The sequence below is a fragment of the Stegostoma tigrinum genome, chromosome 31 (genome assembly GCF_030684315.1).
Source record: "Stegostoma tigrinum isolate sSteTig4 chromosome 31, sSteTig4.hap1, whole genome shotgun sequence".
Lineage (NCBI taxonomy): Eukaryota > Metazoa > Chordata > Chondrichthyes > Orectolobiformes > Stegostomatidae > Stegostoma > Stegostoma tigrinum.
In genome coordinates this window covers 40,470,846-40,489,704 of record NC_081384.1, presented here as the reverse complement: position 1 = coordinate 40,489,704, position 18,859 = coordinate 40,470,846, and the positions used below count along the sequence as shown (strand labels likewise).

The 18,859-nt window shown below is 40.7% G+C and overlaps 1 protein-coding gene across 3 annotated transcripts in view; it reads left to right on the top strand.

The window, feature by feature from the left end:
- Positions 1–17,980, top strand: part of LOC125466244 (KAT8 regulatory NSL complex subunit 1-like) — a 252,498-nt gene extending 234,518 nt beyond the window's left edge. For all 3 annotated transcript variants that reach the window (XM_059638630.1, XM_059638628.1, XM_059638627.1), the window contains exons 14-15: positions 9,820–10,072; positions 13,099–17,980. In XM_059638630.1, the coding sequence (XP_059494613.1) occupies positions 9,820–10,072; positions 13,099–13,320 (475 nt within the window). In that variant the 3' untranslated portion in view covers positions 13,321–17,980. The remainder of the gene's footprint in view (positions 1–9,819; positions 10,073–13,098) is intronic.
- The last annotated feature ends 879 nt before the right edge of the window (positions 17,981–18,859 follow it).

Sequence of the window (18,859 nt, the reverse complement as noted above, 5' to 3'; positions counted from 1 at the left end):
ATGGTATGCACTTCTTTCAGATTCACCAGCATTCAGTGCTAAGTTTCAAGATATTTGTTGATATAATAGCTTTCAATTGTGTCAAGATTTTATTTTTTTGAAATACTGTGGTCATTACTGGCTAGACTGTCATTTATTGCCCATAGTTAATGGATTTGAGGATGACAAACGTGGATGATTCCTGCCACTTTCTGCTATTCCAGGTGACTGTGACTGTGCTGTTTTGTGCTGTTAGATGACAGTGGGCTGATCGACTCCTAGAATCCAGGTGCAGTTCACCTACCCATGCGTTCTGGCTCCCCTAAGCTCAGTTCTTTGAACTTTGAAATTCTTGTGTTGCTTAGGAATTGCAGCCTTTGTAAATAGTTATCATTCCATGCTAGCTAATTTTTAACTTTTGTGATTTCAAGATATTGTTTTACAGAATTATTGTTAATCAGATCTAAAGACATTATGGAATGTGCACATTGCAGGCAAGGTCAGCATCTATTGTCTATCCCTAATTGCCCTGGGGAAGTTAGCAGTGAGCAGGCACCTTGAACCACTGGGTCCATGTGGTATCAGTGTATCACAGTGCCTGTCCTAGTTTCTACATTTCTGTGAGTCTTCCAGTCATGTTGAAAGTAGTAGGAATGGAAATTGCAGAGGCACTGCAGTTATTCTTCATATTTTCAGTCAGTTTAATTTCTAGTCTAACTATAAATAATTATTTGCGATAGAATTCAAAAGAATTGACGTGAATTTGTTAGGATAATGTCGAACCTGCTGGTATTTTTTTTGAAGAGGTAAACAGGTTGATGTTTGGAAGGAGGATGTGCTAGAAATTTTGAAAACATGAGGACAGAGAAGTCTCCTGGGCCAGACGGGATATAATCAAGGTTGCTACAGAAAGCAAGGGAAGTGCTTGCTATGCCCTTGGTGATGGACTTGCGTCCTCACTGTCCACTGAAGTAGTACCAAATGATTGGCTGATATTATTCCCTTGTTCAAGAAGGGGAATAGGGATGATCCTGAGATTTACAGACCAGTCAGTCTGTCTTCTGTGGTGGACAAATTATTGGACAGAATAGTATTTATGATTAGAAATAGTCAGCCATGGTTTTGTGAGGGGCAGGTCATGCTTGTCAAGCCTCATTGAATTCTTGGTGAATGTGACAAAACATGTTGAAGGTAGAGCAGTGGATGTGGTGTATATGGATTTTTAGCAAGGCATTTGATAAAGTTCCCCATTGTAGGCTCATTCAGAAAGTAAGAAGGCATGGGATTCAGGGAAATTTGGCAGTCTGGATACAGAATTGGCTGTGCAATAGAAGGCAGAGAGTGGTAATAGATGGAAAGTATTCATCTTGTAGCTCAGTGACTAGTGGTGTTCCAAAGAGATCTGTTCAGGGACCCTTGCTCTTTGTGATTTTTATAAATGATTTGGATGGAGAAGTGGAAAGGTGATTAGTAAGTTTTCCAAAGACATGAAGGTTTGTTGAGTTGTGTTTAGCATGGATGGCTGTTGTAGGGTATAACGGGACATTGATAGGATGCAGAGCTGGGCAAAAAACGGGCAGATGGAATTCAACCCAGAAAAGTGTGAAGTGATTCATTTTGGAAAGTCAAATTTGAATGCAGAATACAGAGTAAATGGCAACATTCTTGACAGTGTGGAGGAATAGAGGGATCTTGGGGTCCACGTCCATAGATCCCTGAAAGTTGCTACCAAGTTGAGAAGGCATATGGTGTGATGGCTCTCATTGGCAGTGGAGTTGAGTTTAAGAGCTGCAAGGTTATGCTGCAGCTCTGTAAAAGGCTGGTCAGTCCACACTTGGAATAGTGTGTTTAGTTCTGGACGCCTCATTAAAGGAAGGATGTGGAAACTTGAGAGGATGCAAAGGAGACTTACCAGAATGCTGCCTGGAATGGTGGAAAGGTTGTGGGAGCTAGGGCTTTTCTCATTGGAGCGAAGAAGGATGAGAGGTGATCTGATAGAGGTGTACAGGATGACGAGAGGCGTAGATAGAGTGAACAGCCAGCGACTTTTTCCAAGTGTGGAAATGACTATTATGAGGCGGGGGGCATAATTTTAAGGTGATTGAAGGAAGGTATAGGGGAGATGTCAGGGGTAGCTTCTTCACACAGATAGTGGTGGGCATGTGGAATGTGCTGCTGGCAGTGATAGTGGAGTCAGATACTTTCGAGATTTTTAAGCGACTCTTGGATAGGCACATGGATGATAGTAAAATGTAGGGTATACAACATAGCTTGATCTTAGAGTAGGAGAATAGGTCTGCACAACATCGTGGGCCAAAGGCCTGTACTGTTCTATGTTCTATGTCCTGGAAGGTTCTAAGGGCACGGCATTGGATGCTATATAACGGATTTCCAAAAATACTTCTGTGAGGAAAGCATTAGGACACGGAATAAAAGAGACAGTAGCAATGTGGATAGAAAATTTGCTGAGGGCTGAGAAATGGCCGTGATTAATGGTATTTTTTAAAACTAGAAGATGATTTGTACTGGAGTTTCCTCAGGGCAGTACTTGAAACCCTTGCATTTCATGTTGTTGTATATAGAATAATCTAGATCTGTGTGAAGGGGATAAATTCAACACTGGATGACACAACCTGGAAGCATCATAAACTATAACCAGGATAATATAGAACTTCAAAAAATTATTGACACCATGAAGATAGTTGGCAAATGAAGTGCAGTGCAAGAAAGTGTCAGATATTCGGTACAAAGCATGGAGAGACAATGTAAAATAAAGGATACTGTTGTAAAGCTTGTAAGGGACAGAAATACCTGTTGATATGGGCATAACCCATTTAAGTAGTCAGGACAGATGGAGGGGGTAGGTTTCATGCATATGATATCTTATGCTTTATTCATAGGGACATGAAGTAAAGAGCAGGGAGATTGTGATGAACTTAAAATACTAGTTAGACATCAGCCAGAGTGTAGAGTACAGTTCTGGGTGTAGGAAGGATGTGAGAGAGTGTTGAAGAGGATTCCTGCAATGATGTTTTGTTTATGTGGCAAGAGTGGAAAGTCGAGACTGTTTTCCGAGGAGAGCTAAGATTTGATTGAAGTTTTCAAGATCATGAGGGATCTGAACAGAGTAGATGAAGAAAAACTGTTCCCATTCATAACCAATCAAAAATCAGAAAGCATAATGATGAAATTTTTTGCAAAGTAAGCAAATACAAGATGTGAGGAATCTTTTTCAACCCAAGTTGTTAGGTTCTTGGGCATACTTTCCTGAAGTCTGGAAAGGCAGATTCAGTTGAGATGTTCAAAGGATCATTGTTTCTGTTTAAATGATTATCTAATGTTTATGGTTATGGGGAAAGGGAGTGACAATAAATTGAAATGCTCAGTGAGCCACTGTCGACAGAATGGGCCAAATGACGTTCTATCAGAAGGAAGGTCACTGGTGAAGCCACTGAAGATGGTTGGGCCAAGGTCACCTACCTTGAGGAACTCCTGCAGTGATGTCCTGTGAGATACTTAATTTTGTCAATTTTGCAGCTATCGTGATTTGCACTGAACTAGTGTCAACAGTAGAATGAGAAGGGTTGAGGTTAAACTTGCAACCTTTTAACACAGTGACAAGAGTTTTACCATCTGAAACATGGTTGACAGCAGTCATCACAGCACGAAGCATCATTTGAATAGGTGTCATCATCTCAGAAGGTTTAGTTCAGCTATAGAGATGAGCGTAGTCTAATCTTGGGTCGAAATAATTAAACAAAATTGATCAGCTAGGTCAAAAAGGTTGGCAGGCAGAATTGAACAAAGGAACAGGCAAAAACAGAAGTTCCTGGAACGGTTCAGCAGGTCTGGCGGCATCTGTGAAGAAAGTATCAGAATTAACATTTCAGGGCCACTGGACCCAAAACATTTACTCTGATTTTTTTCTTCACAGATGCTGTCAGACCTGCTGAGCTTTTCCAGGAACTTCTGATTTTGTTCCTGAATTACAGCATCCACAGTTCTTTTGACTTTTTTTATATTATAAAGGAACAGGCAACTTTTAAAGACCTGATGATTCAGGTACCGTCTAGATACAAAAGGCTTGACAACTTCATGATTGTGAATACTGGATGCTGCTGAATGAAGATATAGATTCACACAGTGTGCAGAAATGGCCTTTTGGCCCATTGAGTGTGCACCAACGTAACTACCACTAAAGGCGCGCTCATCCCAATTTCCTGCACTTGTCCTATATCCTTGAATGTTATGCTATTTGAAGCACTCATCCAAATATTTTTTAATGGTTGTAAGGTTTCTGGTTTCCACTGCCTTCCCAGGCAGTGCGTTCCACATAGCCACCACCAGCTAAGTGGAAAATGTTTCTTCCAATCTCCTTTGAATCTCCTGCTCCTTACCGTAAAACTTGCCCTCTCTTGACTGACCCTTCAACCAAGGGGAACAGCTGCTCTATATTCACCCTGTCCCTACCACTCATAATCCTGTACACCGCAGTCATGTACCCCCTCTGTCTTCTCTGCTCTAGAGAAAACAATCCAAGCCTATCCAGTATTTCCACTTAGTTCAATTTCTCCATCCCAGCCAACATCCTGATGAATCTCCTTTCTACCTCCTTCTAGTGCTATCACAGTCTTCCTATAGTGAGATGACCAGACCTGCACACAGTGCTGCAGCTGTGGCCTAACACTCAGTACAACTCCAACAATAGCTTCTTGCCCTTTAAAGCCTTTGCCACGACTGATGAAAGCTGGTGTCCCATATAGCTTTGTAAAAATCCTATTCACATGTTCTGCCAACTTCAGGGATCTGTGAATAATTACCCCAAGATCCCTGTGTTCCTCAAAACCACCCAGTATCCTGCAATTCATTAAATACTCCCTCATCTTGTTTCTTCTCCCAGAGTACATCACCGCTCACTTTTCAGGGTTAAGTACCGTCTGCCACTGTTCTGCCTATCTCCCCAACCCATCCATATCTTCCTTTAACCTACAACCATCATTTTCGCTATTAATCACTCTACCAATCTCCGTATCATCTGCAAATTTGCCTAACATTCCCCCCGCATTTTCATATATATCATTTACATGTATAACAAAAAAATAAGGATCCCAGTATTAGTCCTTGTGGTACACCACTAGACGCCAGACTGCAGTCACTTAAACAACCTTCTACCACTACCCTTTGTGTCCTATGACTAAGCCAGTTTCTGATCCACCTCACCAAGTGTCCCTCAATTCCATGTGCTTTAGCCTTCTCAATCAGTCTCCCATGTGGGATCTTGCCAAAAGCTTTGCTAAAATCCTAATAGACAACATCAATTGAACTTGCTTCATCCACGCGCTTCATCACATTTTCAAAAAATTCCAACAAATTTGTTAGGCAAAGCCATGCAGATTATCCCAAATCACCCCATGACTTTCCAAGTGGGTAGTAGTTTGCTTCTTCAGATTTTCTCCAACATTTTCCCTACCACTGATGTGAGACTCACCGGTCTGTAATTTCCTGGTTCATCTCCACTTCAAAAGTGGGACTCCACCAGCCATTCTCCAGTCCTCTAAAGCCTTCACATGCTTCCTGAAGAGACATTGAGACAATAGTCCAGCTGGACTTTTATGTAAGTTTAAGATAGCTTCCTGCTTTGTGTATTTTATGCTTCTATTTATAAAGCTCAAGGATCCCTTATGTTTTATCATCAGCTGTTTTTGTAAACTTGAGAGGAATGAAAAATATATTTCACTTGTGTATATTTTTCCCAAAGAAAAGGGGAGATGGATAAACTTGGTATTTACAGACCATTCCATTTACTTTTGTTGGAGGAGTATCATTCAGGAACAATGTTTCAGGAATAAATTAGCACTCCCATGGACCAGCATGGATACAAGGAACAATGGGGAATGGCTGTTTTATTTGGACAAGGGGGAGTTAAGTACAATTGAGTTGTCAAAAGTGAGTACAGGGTACAATCTGAAATTTGCAGTTGACAGAGAAATGCAAGTGTAATAAACAATGAAAAAGATCATAAACTTCAAGAAAATGCGAGTAGGTTGGTAGAATGGTCAAACATAGTACATGAAATTCAGAAATTTGAGGCAATTTTGCTGGAATAAGAATAGGAAACAATAAGTGCTTACAGTTTCAGTTTAAAGGGGATATGAGAAGTAAGGAATCTCATCGCTGTTGGTGCAGTCTTTGAAGGTGGCGGGGCAAGTTTACAAAAACAGCTGATGATAAAAACACAAGGAATCCTTGGCTTTATAAATAGCATAAAATATATAAAGCGGAAGCATGTGAATTCTTAAGAGAGTGTCAAACAAACTTTGAGAATGGTTTCAAGCACCTAGAATTAGTCATGTGGATAAACTGGAGAAAGGTGGATTCATTTCCTTAATAGAGGTGGTTAAGAGGATAGGTTTGGATATATTCAATAGAAAGAAACAGCTTCTAGTGGTTGAAAGGTTTGAATCAGCAGGCACTGGTCTAAGGTAATTGACAAAGGGACCAGAGGTAATGTGAGTGGGAAACTTTATCACACTTTGCAGTGGTAGATGATAAGTACAGATTCAATAGCAGCATTTAAATGGGAATTAAATGTGCGGAATGAAATGGTACTGCTCTCTGATGAAGGGTCTAGGCCCAAAACGTCAGCTTTTGTGCTCCTGAGATGCTGCTTGGCCTGCTGTGTTCATCCAGCTTCACACTTTATCAGCTCATTGAAAGGGTTGGATTTGGTAACTCGTCGCTATCTGTACAGTTCTGTCTGATACCAATTTTATTTTTGCTTTTTTAAGTTGCCCAGGCTGTAGGATCTCAACTGTTCTCTGCTTTTTTGTGGAAGTCCTTTTAGTTTCACACTGCCTCTCACTTCCCTTTGTTAATCAAGGTAAAGTCCTCTAAGGTGCGCAGTAGTCTGATACACAAAATGTCTTTTCATTCATTACTTTCCTGCCCATCTGCAGTTTTATTGATTTACAGTTCTGTTCACTCTATTGTGGCCTTTTTCTGATTCATCCCTCCAGAGTCACACTTAGCTAAATTTTAAAGGTTGGTTCTTGATTTACCTCTTTCTCAAACCTCATGTCAAATTTGGTCACTGTTACTTAGTTGCTTCCTTGCTGTTAGATTATTGACTGTTTCAAGTTTGTGATGTCACAGATATTTTCTGTTCCCTTGGTAGAATGTTAACTTTGGCTCTCAGTCTAGGCAAGGTAAAACAACCTATGTGATAGCTGAGAAACCTCCCAGTATAGTTTATGTTGTTGCAACAAATTTATCTGGTCTTAGTATTTATACATCTTACTGTTTTCTTGTACCTGAAGATTTCCAATCAACTCTTAGAAGAAGCCCAGTACCCTTTACTATTCCTCAGTTCTGTCCACAGCCTATCCACTGTCTGCCCATCCATGCTGCTGTACTGTGTAATTTTGTAAGTGTCAGTGCTACTACTCATTTTCAATTTCCCTTGGAACTTTATAACCAAGAATATTTAGCAATGCTCTGCTTGTACCAAAATCCAGGAAACTATAGACTGGTGAGCCTCACGTTGGTGGTTGGGAACCTATTAGAGAGAATTCTTAGGGGTAGAATTTTCACACATTTGGAAAAGCAGAGCCTAATTAGGGACAGTCAGCATGGCTTTGTGTGGAGAAGGTGATATCTTGCTAACTTGATTGAATCTTTTCAAGGAGGTGACGAAGGTGATTGATGAAGGTACCACAATGGCTGTTGTCTACATGGATTTTACTAAGGCTTTTGACAAAGTCTGTCTTGGTAGACTCATCCCAAACATTAAGATTCTTGGGATCCACGGTGAATTGGTCACTTGAATTCAGAATTGGCTTGCCCATAGAAGACAGAGGGTAGTTGTGGAAGGGTGTTTTTCTGGATGGAGGTCCGTGACTGGAGGTCCTATCCCTGGTGACAGGGATCTGTATTGGGATCTCTGGTGACATAGTTATCTATGACTTGGATAAAAATGTAGATGGTTGATTGATAAGTTTGCAGACGACACAAAGATCAGTGGAGAAAGTTGTCAAAGGATATGGTGGGATATAGATCACTTACAGAAATGTGCAGAGAAATGACGGATGGAGTTTAATCTTGGTAAATGTGAGATGCTGCACTTTGGGTGATCAAATGTTAAGGAAAAGTGTATAGTTAACGGCAGGACCCTGAACACTATTGATGTGCCGAAAGATCTTGGCGTTCAAAGCCATAGTTCCCTGAAAGTGCGCGCACACGTGGATAGGGTGGTAAAGAAAGTATACAGCATGCCTGCCTTTATTGGTGAGGGAATTGAGTGCAAGTGTCATGTTGCAGCTTTAGCCCACACTTAAGAGTGTTGCGTTCAGCCACATTACATGAAGGATAGAACATAGAACAGTACAGCACAGAACAGGCCCTTCAGCCCACGATGTTGTGCCGACCATTGATACTCATGTATGCACCCTCAAATTTCTGTGACCATATGCATGTCCAGCAGTCTCTTAAATGTCCCCAATGACCTTGCTTCCACAACTGCTGCTGGCAACGCATTCCATGCTCTCACAATTCTCTGTGTAAAGAACCTGCCTCTGACATTCCCTCTATACTGTCCTCCAACCAGCTTAAAACTATGACCCTTGGTGTTAGCCTTTTCTGCCCTGGGAAATAGTCTCTGGCTATCAACTCTATCTATGCCTCTCATTATCTTGTATACCTCAATTTGGTCCCCTCTCCGCCTCCTTTTCTCCAATGAAAAGAGTCCGAGCTCAGTCAACCTCTCTTCATAAGATAAGCCCTCCAGTCCAGGCAGCATCCTGGTAAACCTCCTCTGAACCCTCTCCAAAGCATCCACATCTTTCCTATAATAGGGTGACCAGAACTGGATGCAGTATTCCAAGTGCAGTCTAACCAAAGTTTTATAGAGCTGCAACAAGATCTCACGACTCTTAAACTCAAAGAGTTGTGAGATCTTGTTGCAGCTCTATAAAACTTTGGTTAGACTGCACTTGGAATACTGCGTCCAGTTCTGGTCGCCCTATTATAGGAAAGATGTGGATGCTTTTGAGAGGGTGCAACAGAGGTTTACCTGGATACTGCCTGGATTAGAGGGTATGAACTGTAAGGGGAGGCTATAAAAACTATGTTCTCTCTTGAACAGTGGAGGCTGAAGAGAAACTTGATAGAAGTCTATAAAATTATGAAATGCATAGATTGGGTTGACAACCAGAATCTTTTTCCCAGAACTGAAAAGTCTAATCCTTGGGAGCATGCATTTAAGGTTAGTGGGGGGGGAAGGTTCAAAGGAGATATGTGGAGCAAGATTTTTACAGATTGGTAGGAGTCTGAAACATGCTGTCAGATATAATGGTGGAGGCAGATACAATTGGGCATTTAAGGAACTTTTAGACGAGCACATGAATATGCAAGGAATAAAGGGATTTGGACCGAGGACAGGCAGAAGGAATTAGTTTAATTTGGGGTCACGTGCAGTGTACCATTTTGGGCCGAGGGCCCGTTCCTATGCTGTGCTGTACTTTTCTGTATTCTCTGAGACTGCCAGTCTGTCACAGTCTCCCAGCTGAATTTGTGTTTCTATTTTTGCTTGTGCTCTAACCATTAGCGTATCAAACATTCACTTGATAAATAGACTGTGTCCCCTCCATGTTGCTCTGCCTCATTTATCATGGTGCTTAATTAATGTACAACAATTTTTGTTACTTTTTATTATCCCTTCCTTCACCGCCAAACCAAAAATACTCATATTCATTGCAAACCTTGACATTGCACTTGACCCTATGCTGTCTGAATCTGGACCAAGTGATTATGATTGATAAAACATTTTTATTTCCTAAACCACAGATCTCTCAAATCAACAGATGAACATTCCACCTCTCAGCCCGGTAATACGAATCCTTCGACCCCTCAACCTGCTTCCCCCGATGTGAGCTTCCACAGTATTGGAGACTTGCCCCTCACACCTTCACCTTGCAGCCCCTCGGCACCTCCTGTCAGTCCGGATACATTTTGTTCTTCTCTTTCTCGAGAGAGCGCTGGACGGGTTTCAAATGAAGATACACGCTGTTCAACCCCAGATATTGGTCAAGAAGAACAGGTGAGAATAAGCAATTGAACCAAGTAAAATATGGCACATTAAAAATCTAACTTACTTAATGGCTGCCATGAAGTCAACCGTACACTCATTTCATGGCACATTTCTCATGGTTCCAAGATCATGAGGCCCAGTTGGAACAGACTTTGAGGCAAGTGACAGGGTGGTGGACGTTAATGTTAGTTTAAGGCAGGCGAACAGTTAAGCAAAAGATTACGGGCAGTTGGTCTTTCTTTGGTTGAGTTCAGTTAGAGTTCATTCTTGATATGACGTAGAATTAATAATGTAGATTATTCAAAGGCTATCAGCATGATTGAAAAGAACTTATCCTCGTCTAATTCGCATTTATGCAGAACTTGGCATGAAAACACCAAGCATTCTTTGGATTGGTGACTTATATTTCAATTGGTGCCCTGGAGAAATTCATTTCTGGTTCTAAATTAGAGAGAAGGCAATCTGAGTGTCATGAGCATTTTAGGATATAAATTAGCAGAGTAGGCATATTGTTGCAGAAACCTGAGGCATTTTGAAAATAGGACATCAAAGTAATGTTGTCAGGTTCTAAAAGCGGAGAATGTCAGAAAGCTGCAGTTCTTTAATGTGGTAGCAGGGGTAGGAATGCAGTGAAGATAATTGGGATAATAAAATGTGAGGCTGGATGAACACAGCTGGCCCAGCAGCATCTCAGGAGCACAAAAGCTGACGTTTCGGGCTAGACCCTTCATCAGAGAGTGGGATGGGGTGAGGGTTCTGGAATAAATAGGGAGAGAGGGGGAGGCGGACCAAAGTTGGAGAGAAAAGAAGATAGGTGGAGAGGAGAGTACAGGTGGGGAGGTAGGGAGGGGATAGGTCAGTCCAGGGAAGACGGACAGGTCAAGGAGGTGGGATGAGGTTAGTAGGTAGGAGATGGAGGTGCGGCTTGGGGTGGGCAAGCCGCACCTCCATCTCCTACCTACTAACCTCGTCCCACCTCCTTGACCTGTCCGTCTTCCCTGGACTGACCTATCCCCTCCCTACCTCCCCACCTGTACTCCTCTCCACCTATCTTCTTTTCTCTCCATCTTCGGTCCGCCTCCCACTCTCCCTATTTATTCCAGAACGCTCACCCCATCCCCCTCTCTGATGAAGGGTCTAGGCCCGAAACGTCAACTTTTGTGCTCCTGAGATGCCGCTGGGCCTGCTGTGTTCATTCAGCCTCACGTTATCTTGGATTCTCCAGCATCTGCAGTTCCTATTATCACTGAAGATAATTGGGATCCTGAGTTTTGTATACATTGTTATTGAACATAAAACACAGATACAGAGTTTCAGTTTAATGTAGTGTTATCACTTGGCCTACTTCAAAACTAAGTTCTACAAACAGCGATGAGGTAAACAACCAGATACATTGAGATGTTGATTGAAAGAGCTGCGTCCAATTAGTCCTACAAAGAGACGTAATGGGTTGAATGACATCTGAGTTTTGGCTATTTCATTGTTGGTCAAGGTACAAGGAAAGCATCCCTGCTGCAATTTTGAATAGCGCAATAGGATCTCTTAATCCAACTTTGGGGGCCTTCAGTTTAATACTTGGCCAACTGGTGGCACTTTTAAGAATTGTAGCATTCCCTCAGTCCTGCACTGCAATACCAGCCAAAATATGTGCTGAATTCTCTGGACTGTAATGTGAGCCCTCAATTTTCTGACGTGGGGCGACCCGGCAAGTGTGCAACCAACAAGCCAGAATCAAGAGAAACGAGTAACAATTAAATTGTGAAAACTTTTGTTTTTTGCCTGAAGTACTATCTTCAGTCTTGAATAACCTGTAATTGCAAGGACACCAGAGCCAGATCAAGGGTTATTGGAAATTGTTTTGGATGAGACTTTATAGATTGAAGAATCTCAAAAGCTACATAAAAATATAAGATCAAGTGGGCAAAGAGATGGGCATTGTCAAAATAATGAAAGATGTTAAATCAACAGTGAAAAGCTGTTTCATCTGGGTGATGAATGGGTAGTAAGAGAAAACTGACTGAGGATTATCAATGGATGGATGGAAGTACAGGCTGTGTGAAGTGCAAGGATGTCAAGGTCACAGAAGCTATAAAAGAATTACTGTTAGATTTGAGGTTATATTTCAGACTAGAGAAACTGGAACTTTTTTCACCAGATAAAAGAATATTAGAAAATTGAGGAGTTAAAAGAATATTCAAAGGTTTTGATGAAGTAAATCAGGCAAATGCCTGAATGCTGTGGTAGGATTATGCTGCAGCTGTATGTATTTTTCTATTCTGTTCTATTGAGATAGAGTTGTATAATCCACCCAGCCACTAAGTTTGGCTTAGCACCATGCTGTGGCAATACATAAAAATTGAGATCCTGAGTATGATCTATTCCTTTCATCTGTTAGATTAACTAAGACTAATCACTGGGAGAGAAAGAATCCAATAGTCCATCCTATCGCACTTAGTCAATAGGTAAGACTAAGCTTAATTTGAGACCACCTATTGATTAGTTTAGATGGCATCAAGCTCAGTTTTCTGTTGAGCTACGTCTTGCAGTTGAAGACTCTGTGATGTCATTCAGTGATTCACCTCAGTTCCCCTCAGCTTTTCATTTCAGAGACTCAGCATCAACATCTGAAAGTCCCACAGCAAGTTCAGTATTACTTAATGTAAAGTAGCCAAATGCTGTTTCATTGACAGTGTAAGAGGCAAATTCAGCACAGTTCTACCCAAAGGAAAGATCCTTGTATGTTACTATTTTCCGGAGCACCTTCTCCTGCAAGCTAGTTGTAGTATTTTAAAGACGAGCCATTCTCTGGTCTTTTGGATGAATTTTGCAGTGCTGACTAAAATCATTGGCTTCAGCACATGTATATCTGAAATCTTTGTAAATGACATATTTTACATAGTGCTTGATGGAGAAGTTAAGTTCTGTCCTATTTTTCCAAGCTGGGCAGAGGTGAAAGGCAGTTGGTCTGTCAAAATGAGTATGCATAATGGTAAAGTACTATTCTGTCTGTAACCCAGCAACTTCCTTTATTCCAGACAGTTCAACCATGGGAGAAGCGAACATTTCCACTGGCATGTATTCCTGGGACTGAACGTGAGAGTCGAGCTGAAACCAGCCACAGACAGACCAGAAACAGCCGCCGATCGTCTGGGAGTACGAGTAGAGGAAGCAGAGAGGCAGAAAGTAGTGCACTATCCTCAGTTCACCACGATGATAAACAGAGACATTCTGTACCTCTGCGGCTCACGCACAGATAAACAAACTTTAGTGACAATTACACTTTGTCTCAACGTTTGATATTCAAACATCGCCCAAACAAAATTCACAGTTTTTAGTGAATTTAGACTCCATTTAAGTAGCTTCCTTAGATTAAATTTTTTGTCACCGGCCACAGTTATCACAATGAAGAGGTTAGTTCGGTTAGATTCTAGAGCAAAAGCTGGATTGACTGATATTTCAGGTATTGGACTGTATCAGTAGACTTGTAAACGAAGTTGCTAACTTCATTTGGTTGCGTGTAGTGATTATTGATCTCTTAAATCAACAGTGGAGCATGCACACATTTAATGTTCAAAAGCAGTCCTGTTTTGTGTTCATTTTTTGTTCTGGTTTTGCCATTTTCCTGTCAGACTGAGACGACTAAGTGTTTTGGTCTTAAGAAAACTGCGTTCCTTTCTAAAATAACAGCAGAAAAATTTGGTGAAACTCAGCACATCTGACAGCATCTGTGGAGACAGAAAGAGAGTTGATGTTTCAAGTCCAATATGCGACTTCTTCAGAACCTGAATTCGAATAATGTTGGACTTGAAATGTTAATTCTGGTTCTGTCTCAACAAAGAATGTGAGACTTGCTAAGTTTCATCCAGCATGATCTGTTTTTATTTCACATTTCCAACATTTGCAGTATTTTGCTTTTATTTAAATACATCACCCCCTATTTGAGTTTTGGCACGAGCAGTTACCAAAGTGGGGAGTAGACAGCGTCTGCATCCTGCAGATTTAATCCAATCAAATCCTGTCAATTTGAATTGAGTTTATTGTGAACTTGGTGAGTTGCTGAGTGTTGTGGTCGTAAGCACATCCTGAGCTAACTGGGTTCAAAGGAGGAAGCAGATTGCTCTGTGGTTGCGAAAATAATGGAGAATTGGATCCCTTCTGCTTACTGTCCTTTACTGGTTTCTGCACTTTGCTTTGAAACAACTGCAGAGTGGCAGCTGGGATCACATGTTCGATTAAGAATTGGCAATCTTGGAGAGTTGTTGAATTTGTGATCAGATCCCAGTGGGGTTAGCATTTTATGTCCATCTTGGGTGCATCTGGGAGCAAGGCTGAAACGGCAATAAAAGTACAAATATCATTCCATTTGTAGCTTCACAGTAGGTCTTCTCCTTACACACCTCAGAACCTTTGTGGCTGCTTCACATCCGTTATGATAAAGGTGGTGACAACTCTGCCTTTATGTGATGAGGAGGGCAGATTTGCTGCTTGTGCTTACATTCTAAATGCAGATTATATACAAACAGAACACAAGCAAAGCCATCGATAGTCAAGCATTCAAATTAGCATTTATTCCAATCTAAGTTACAGTTAGATAGACTGACTGTGGATTTCTTGCTGAAATTCAAAAATTTAATTTTCTGTGGTTGCAGTCTGCTTCAGTTGTCAGGCAGTTACTTCAGCACTTGTTCAGGATATTAAGCTAAGCTGAGTCAAATACAGCGCAGGAATGTAGGGTTCCAGAAAGTTATGAACAATAGTTTGATTGTACTTCTATACAAAACTAGGCCCAATTTAAGAGTGCGGAGAGTATTACTGCATCGAGCCTATGCCATAAAGTAATACTCTAAAACAAAAAGAGTGAAAAAGCATTGGAAATGCACAGCAGGCCAGACTGCGCCAAATGAGAAGAGGCTGGTTGTTTTAGCTGGAGATCTGTCCTAATAGCTCCCTCAAAACAATCATTTTCAAAGTCTCCAGTATCAATTCTCTACCTCATTCTTCAACCATCCGCCTGACCTGATGATCACTGAGACAGCATTTGAAACTCCACCAGCACTGCCAATTCTGTGATCAGATTGTTGTGATATTTACTGGAAGCCAGTGTGAATGGAGGACACTCCAGTCATATGGGATTGCTGTCTCTGATCACCTCCTTTTCAACAACAGAAGTACCCTTACTCCTAGATAAGATTTTGGTTGTTAGAGAAGTCCCGATCTTAATTGCTACCTGAAGCATCCATGTTTTTCATGTTGTGGCAATATAGATCTCTATTAACTGTACTGCACCTTGACGTGTGATGTTGTGAACTAAGGACATAAAATCAAAAAGAAAGGTGAGCATTGAATTGCACTGGAAGTGGGACTTATTACCACTAACCAGTCATTTGAGAGAAGAATCTCCACACCACCACCCACTGCTTAGAGCATATGAAGTGTTAATCTGCAGGATTAGATCATTCTTTAAAAATAGGTAATTGGGAAAATAAATCTGAATGCTGCAGATGAATCCCTTGCTCATCTCGTATCAATGTGGCTGCATTCTATTCCTGAGGCTGCTAGAGGCAAGCAGCAATAAAAGCCATGCTCCCGAAATAGATTATGAAGAGCAGGTGTCCAATATCTGATCATTTACTTAGAGATAACTGCAATATGATTTGGCAGCCTGTTGCGCTGCTTTATTTGAACTAGTTCTGTATAATGTATTCCTATTTCATTAAACTGGGAGACAAGGATAGAGGACTAGATTCATTGCCTCCCATTGAGATGGAGACAAGCAAAGGTATTAGCTGTCTGAAACTAGTTGGCCCACAACCTGCTGGTTTAGTCCAGTGGGTGGAGGGAAGAGAAAGAGAACTCGTGCAACATGGTAATGAAGAGCATGGTATGTGTACACTTTGGTGCATTTCATTCTAGTCCAGTCTGAATTGCCTCTGTGAGCTACCTATACTCAGCATATCAATTGATTTGAGCCGACCTTCTGACCAATTCCACAACTGTGGTGATATTTTAAATGTGCATTTAACCAAAACGCTCATAGTTTTTGAAATTAGCAAATGGTGGAGGATTTATATTAGATAATTAAGGGTTTTCAAAATAGCAAAGCCAAATTAGAAAATAAAATCTGATGTGGTCTATGGTTTGCCAAAGAAATGACTTTTGTTGAACCTCAATCAGACGTGGATCTTGTTAGGGTTGAATAGTGACATTCAGCAACCAACTACTGCTTTGTTTGCTGGAGAGTGTTGAAGTTCCTTAGTTTTATACAGTTTCCTGAGAGTGACTGTATCATACATAACCCTTAGATATAAGTATCACGTGCAAGTGAATGATCAATAATCCCAGATGCTTTACCTCTGTTCTATAGCACTGCTAAGTGTAGGTTTGAACAGAATGAATCTAGATCAGTATTAACCTATATTTAGGCTTCAACTAATGTTCCTATTTTCTCAATACTTGGCATTGCAGAACATCAAAATAGTTCGATGAAAAGCACAGCAGATTTTCTCATTCACTCAAAAGCTAAATGTATCTTAACTGTTAACAATATCGCCCTGATATGAAACAGCCTGTAAGCGTAAACCATGCAGTTCGCATTTGGTATCCTTGGCTTCAAACTGAAATCCTGTGACTTAAAAAAAAAACTGGTATTTGTAACCAAAACGGTGCATTCAGACTCAGTGAATTAATATAGCCACAATCCTAGGCCTTAGTCCTTTTTGGCCTCATGACAGTAATGCTTAATGCATCCAGCAGTTGCACTCCAAAACCAGCTTGTTCAATGGCTATAATAGTTAGTTTTAATTGAAACAATTGATTAACCTGTGCATACTTCTGCTCTGGCTACATCACATTGGATGTCCATTCACCCAGTGATGGTTATCCCCTTTTGTACTTCCAATCAGTTAGTCCAGCTGGTAATCCAAAGTAATTTCACATTTTGTTGAAATATGTGCATTCATGAGTCGTCTTGTGCTTGAATTTGTTCAGTCAGAGTCACTATTCGTTTCCCAGTCTTGGAATAGTATTGCTTTCTGATCATGTGGAGTTGTCTTTTATTCTAAGCAATCTGTTTTCAGGTAATTTAAAGAGCAGTGGGTAGATTAATACCTCAACAGGTTTTGTATATAGCCTGTTTCTAGAATGTTGGAAATACATTAGAAGCAGCCTGCTGTTGAAGTAGCATTATGGCACAGATGGAGGCCATTCAGCCATTGAATCCATACTGGCAAAGTAGTGAAGAGGAAATGTTTGTGTGCAAGGACCCACCTGAATCTCCATTCCCACCCAAACATGTTTTTAAATTTACAGTATTAGAATACGTTGATTTGAATTTGTCTATTGATCACCCTGCCATGTTGAGGCCTGGTTGCCTAATGCTCTCTCACCCGTGTGTTAAGGGATGGCAGAGTCGGTTGTGGTAACCCTTGGGTTAAATTCATGTTTCATAAGGAAGTGATACTTGATATTTGTGCTGCAAGTACAATGCAGCTTTCTCCACACATGACATGCCCTATCATTCTGAAAATTGTTTGAACTATCCTTCATTTGTACCTGTTTCTTCCCTTGTGACGTCGAAAGCTAGTTCACTGTTAGCTTTGTGCCTGTCTGTATATTTCCATCTCAGTCATTGAAAAGTGTAAAAAAATCAATTTTTTTGATCTTTTATATACATAAATAAAAATTGTAGCTGACTGCTTCGATTGTAGCACCCTTTAGCCTTGTAAAAATGTTCTATTTTGTATATATTTTCTCTTTTTGAAAGCTGTGTATGGAGGTATGGGCTCTTGTCCTTGCTGTATAGAGGCTTTTCTTCATGCAGAGAAGCAGTGACTTTATGACTTAATCAACCCTAATGTTAAGCACAATCTGTGCTTATAAAAAGTTTAAAAATTTTAAAAATATTAAAAAAAAGTTGAAGACTTTCTGGATTTGGTGGATTCCTTCTTCATGGGTAAAAGCTGACTTACATTAATGTAATACTTAGCATATTTCTTCAGTGTTCTTCGGTTATTTAGGACGTGAGTTAGTCTTACTTCCATGTAGCAGCAGTGCATAGTTGATTTTGTTTTTGTTTATTGAGGGAGGAATTTTGACCAAGAAGACTCTTCTTTATCCAAAAAAGTTTTGGGATCTTTCGTGTTTACTGAAATTCTTAAAACAGACGGAGAGAAGCAGGTGTCAACAACACATCTGAAGTTTTTTTGGTACAGTGGCACACATCAGACTTGTGAGGAAAGTTATAGGTCATGGAATAAAGGGGTCACTACCAATATGGATGCAAAATTGACAGTCATGGAAAACAGTAATGGTCAATGGGTACTTTTGGGCATGAAGGTATGTAGTGGAGTTCCACAAAAGTTGAGAGTGGGGGGGGGGGTCCTTGTTTCTCTTGAAATTATTAACAATTTGGATCTCTGACTGCAGAAGACAATTCCACAGTTTGCAGATGACACAAGACTTGAAAGAATTGTAAACTATGTGGACAGTGCAGAACTCCAAAATGACTGAGCTCGTTTGGAGTTGGCAGATGAGGTTCAGTGTGGAGAAGTGTGAGGTGACGCATTTTAGCAGGAATAATATTGAAAGACAACATTCTAAATAAGAGTACAGGAGCTAAGGAACCGTATGTGTGTGTATAAATGCGCGCGCGCGCGCACACACACACACACCCCCTACGGAATGTTCAGAAAGCAATTAGTGAAGTCTACAATATCTTTGACATGAGGACAAGCAAGGAAGTGATGTTGAACTCTTAAAGAAACCTGTTAAACCTCTATGATGTGCAGTTCTGGCTGC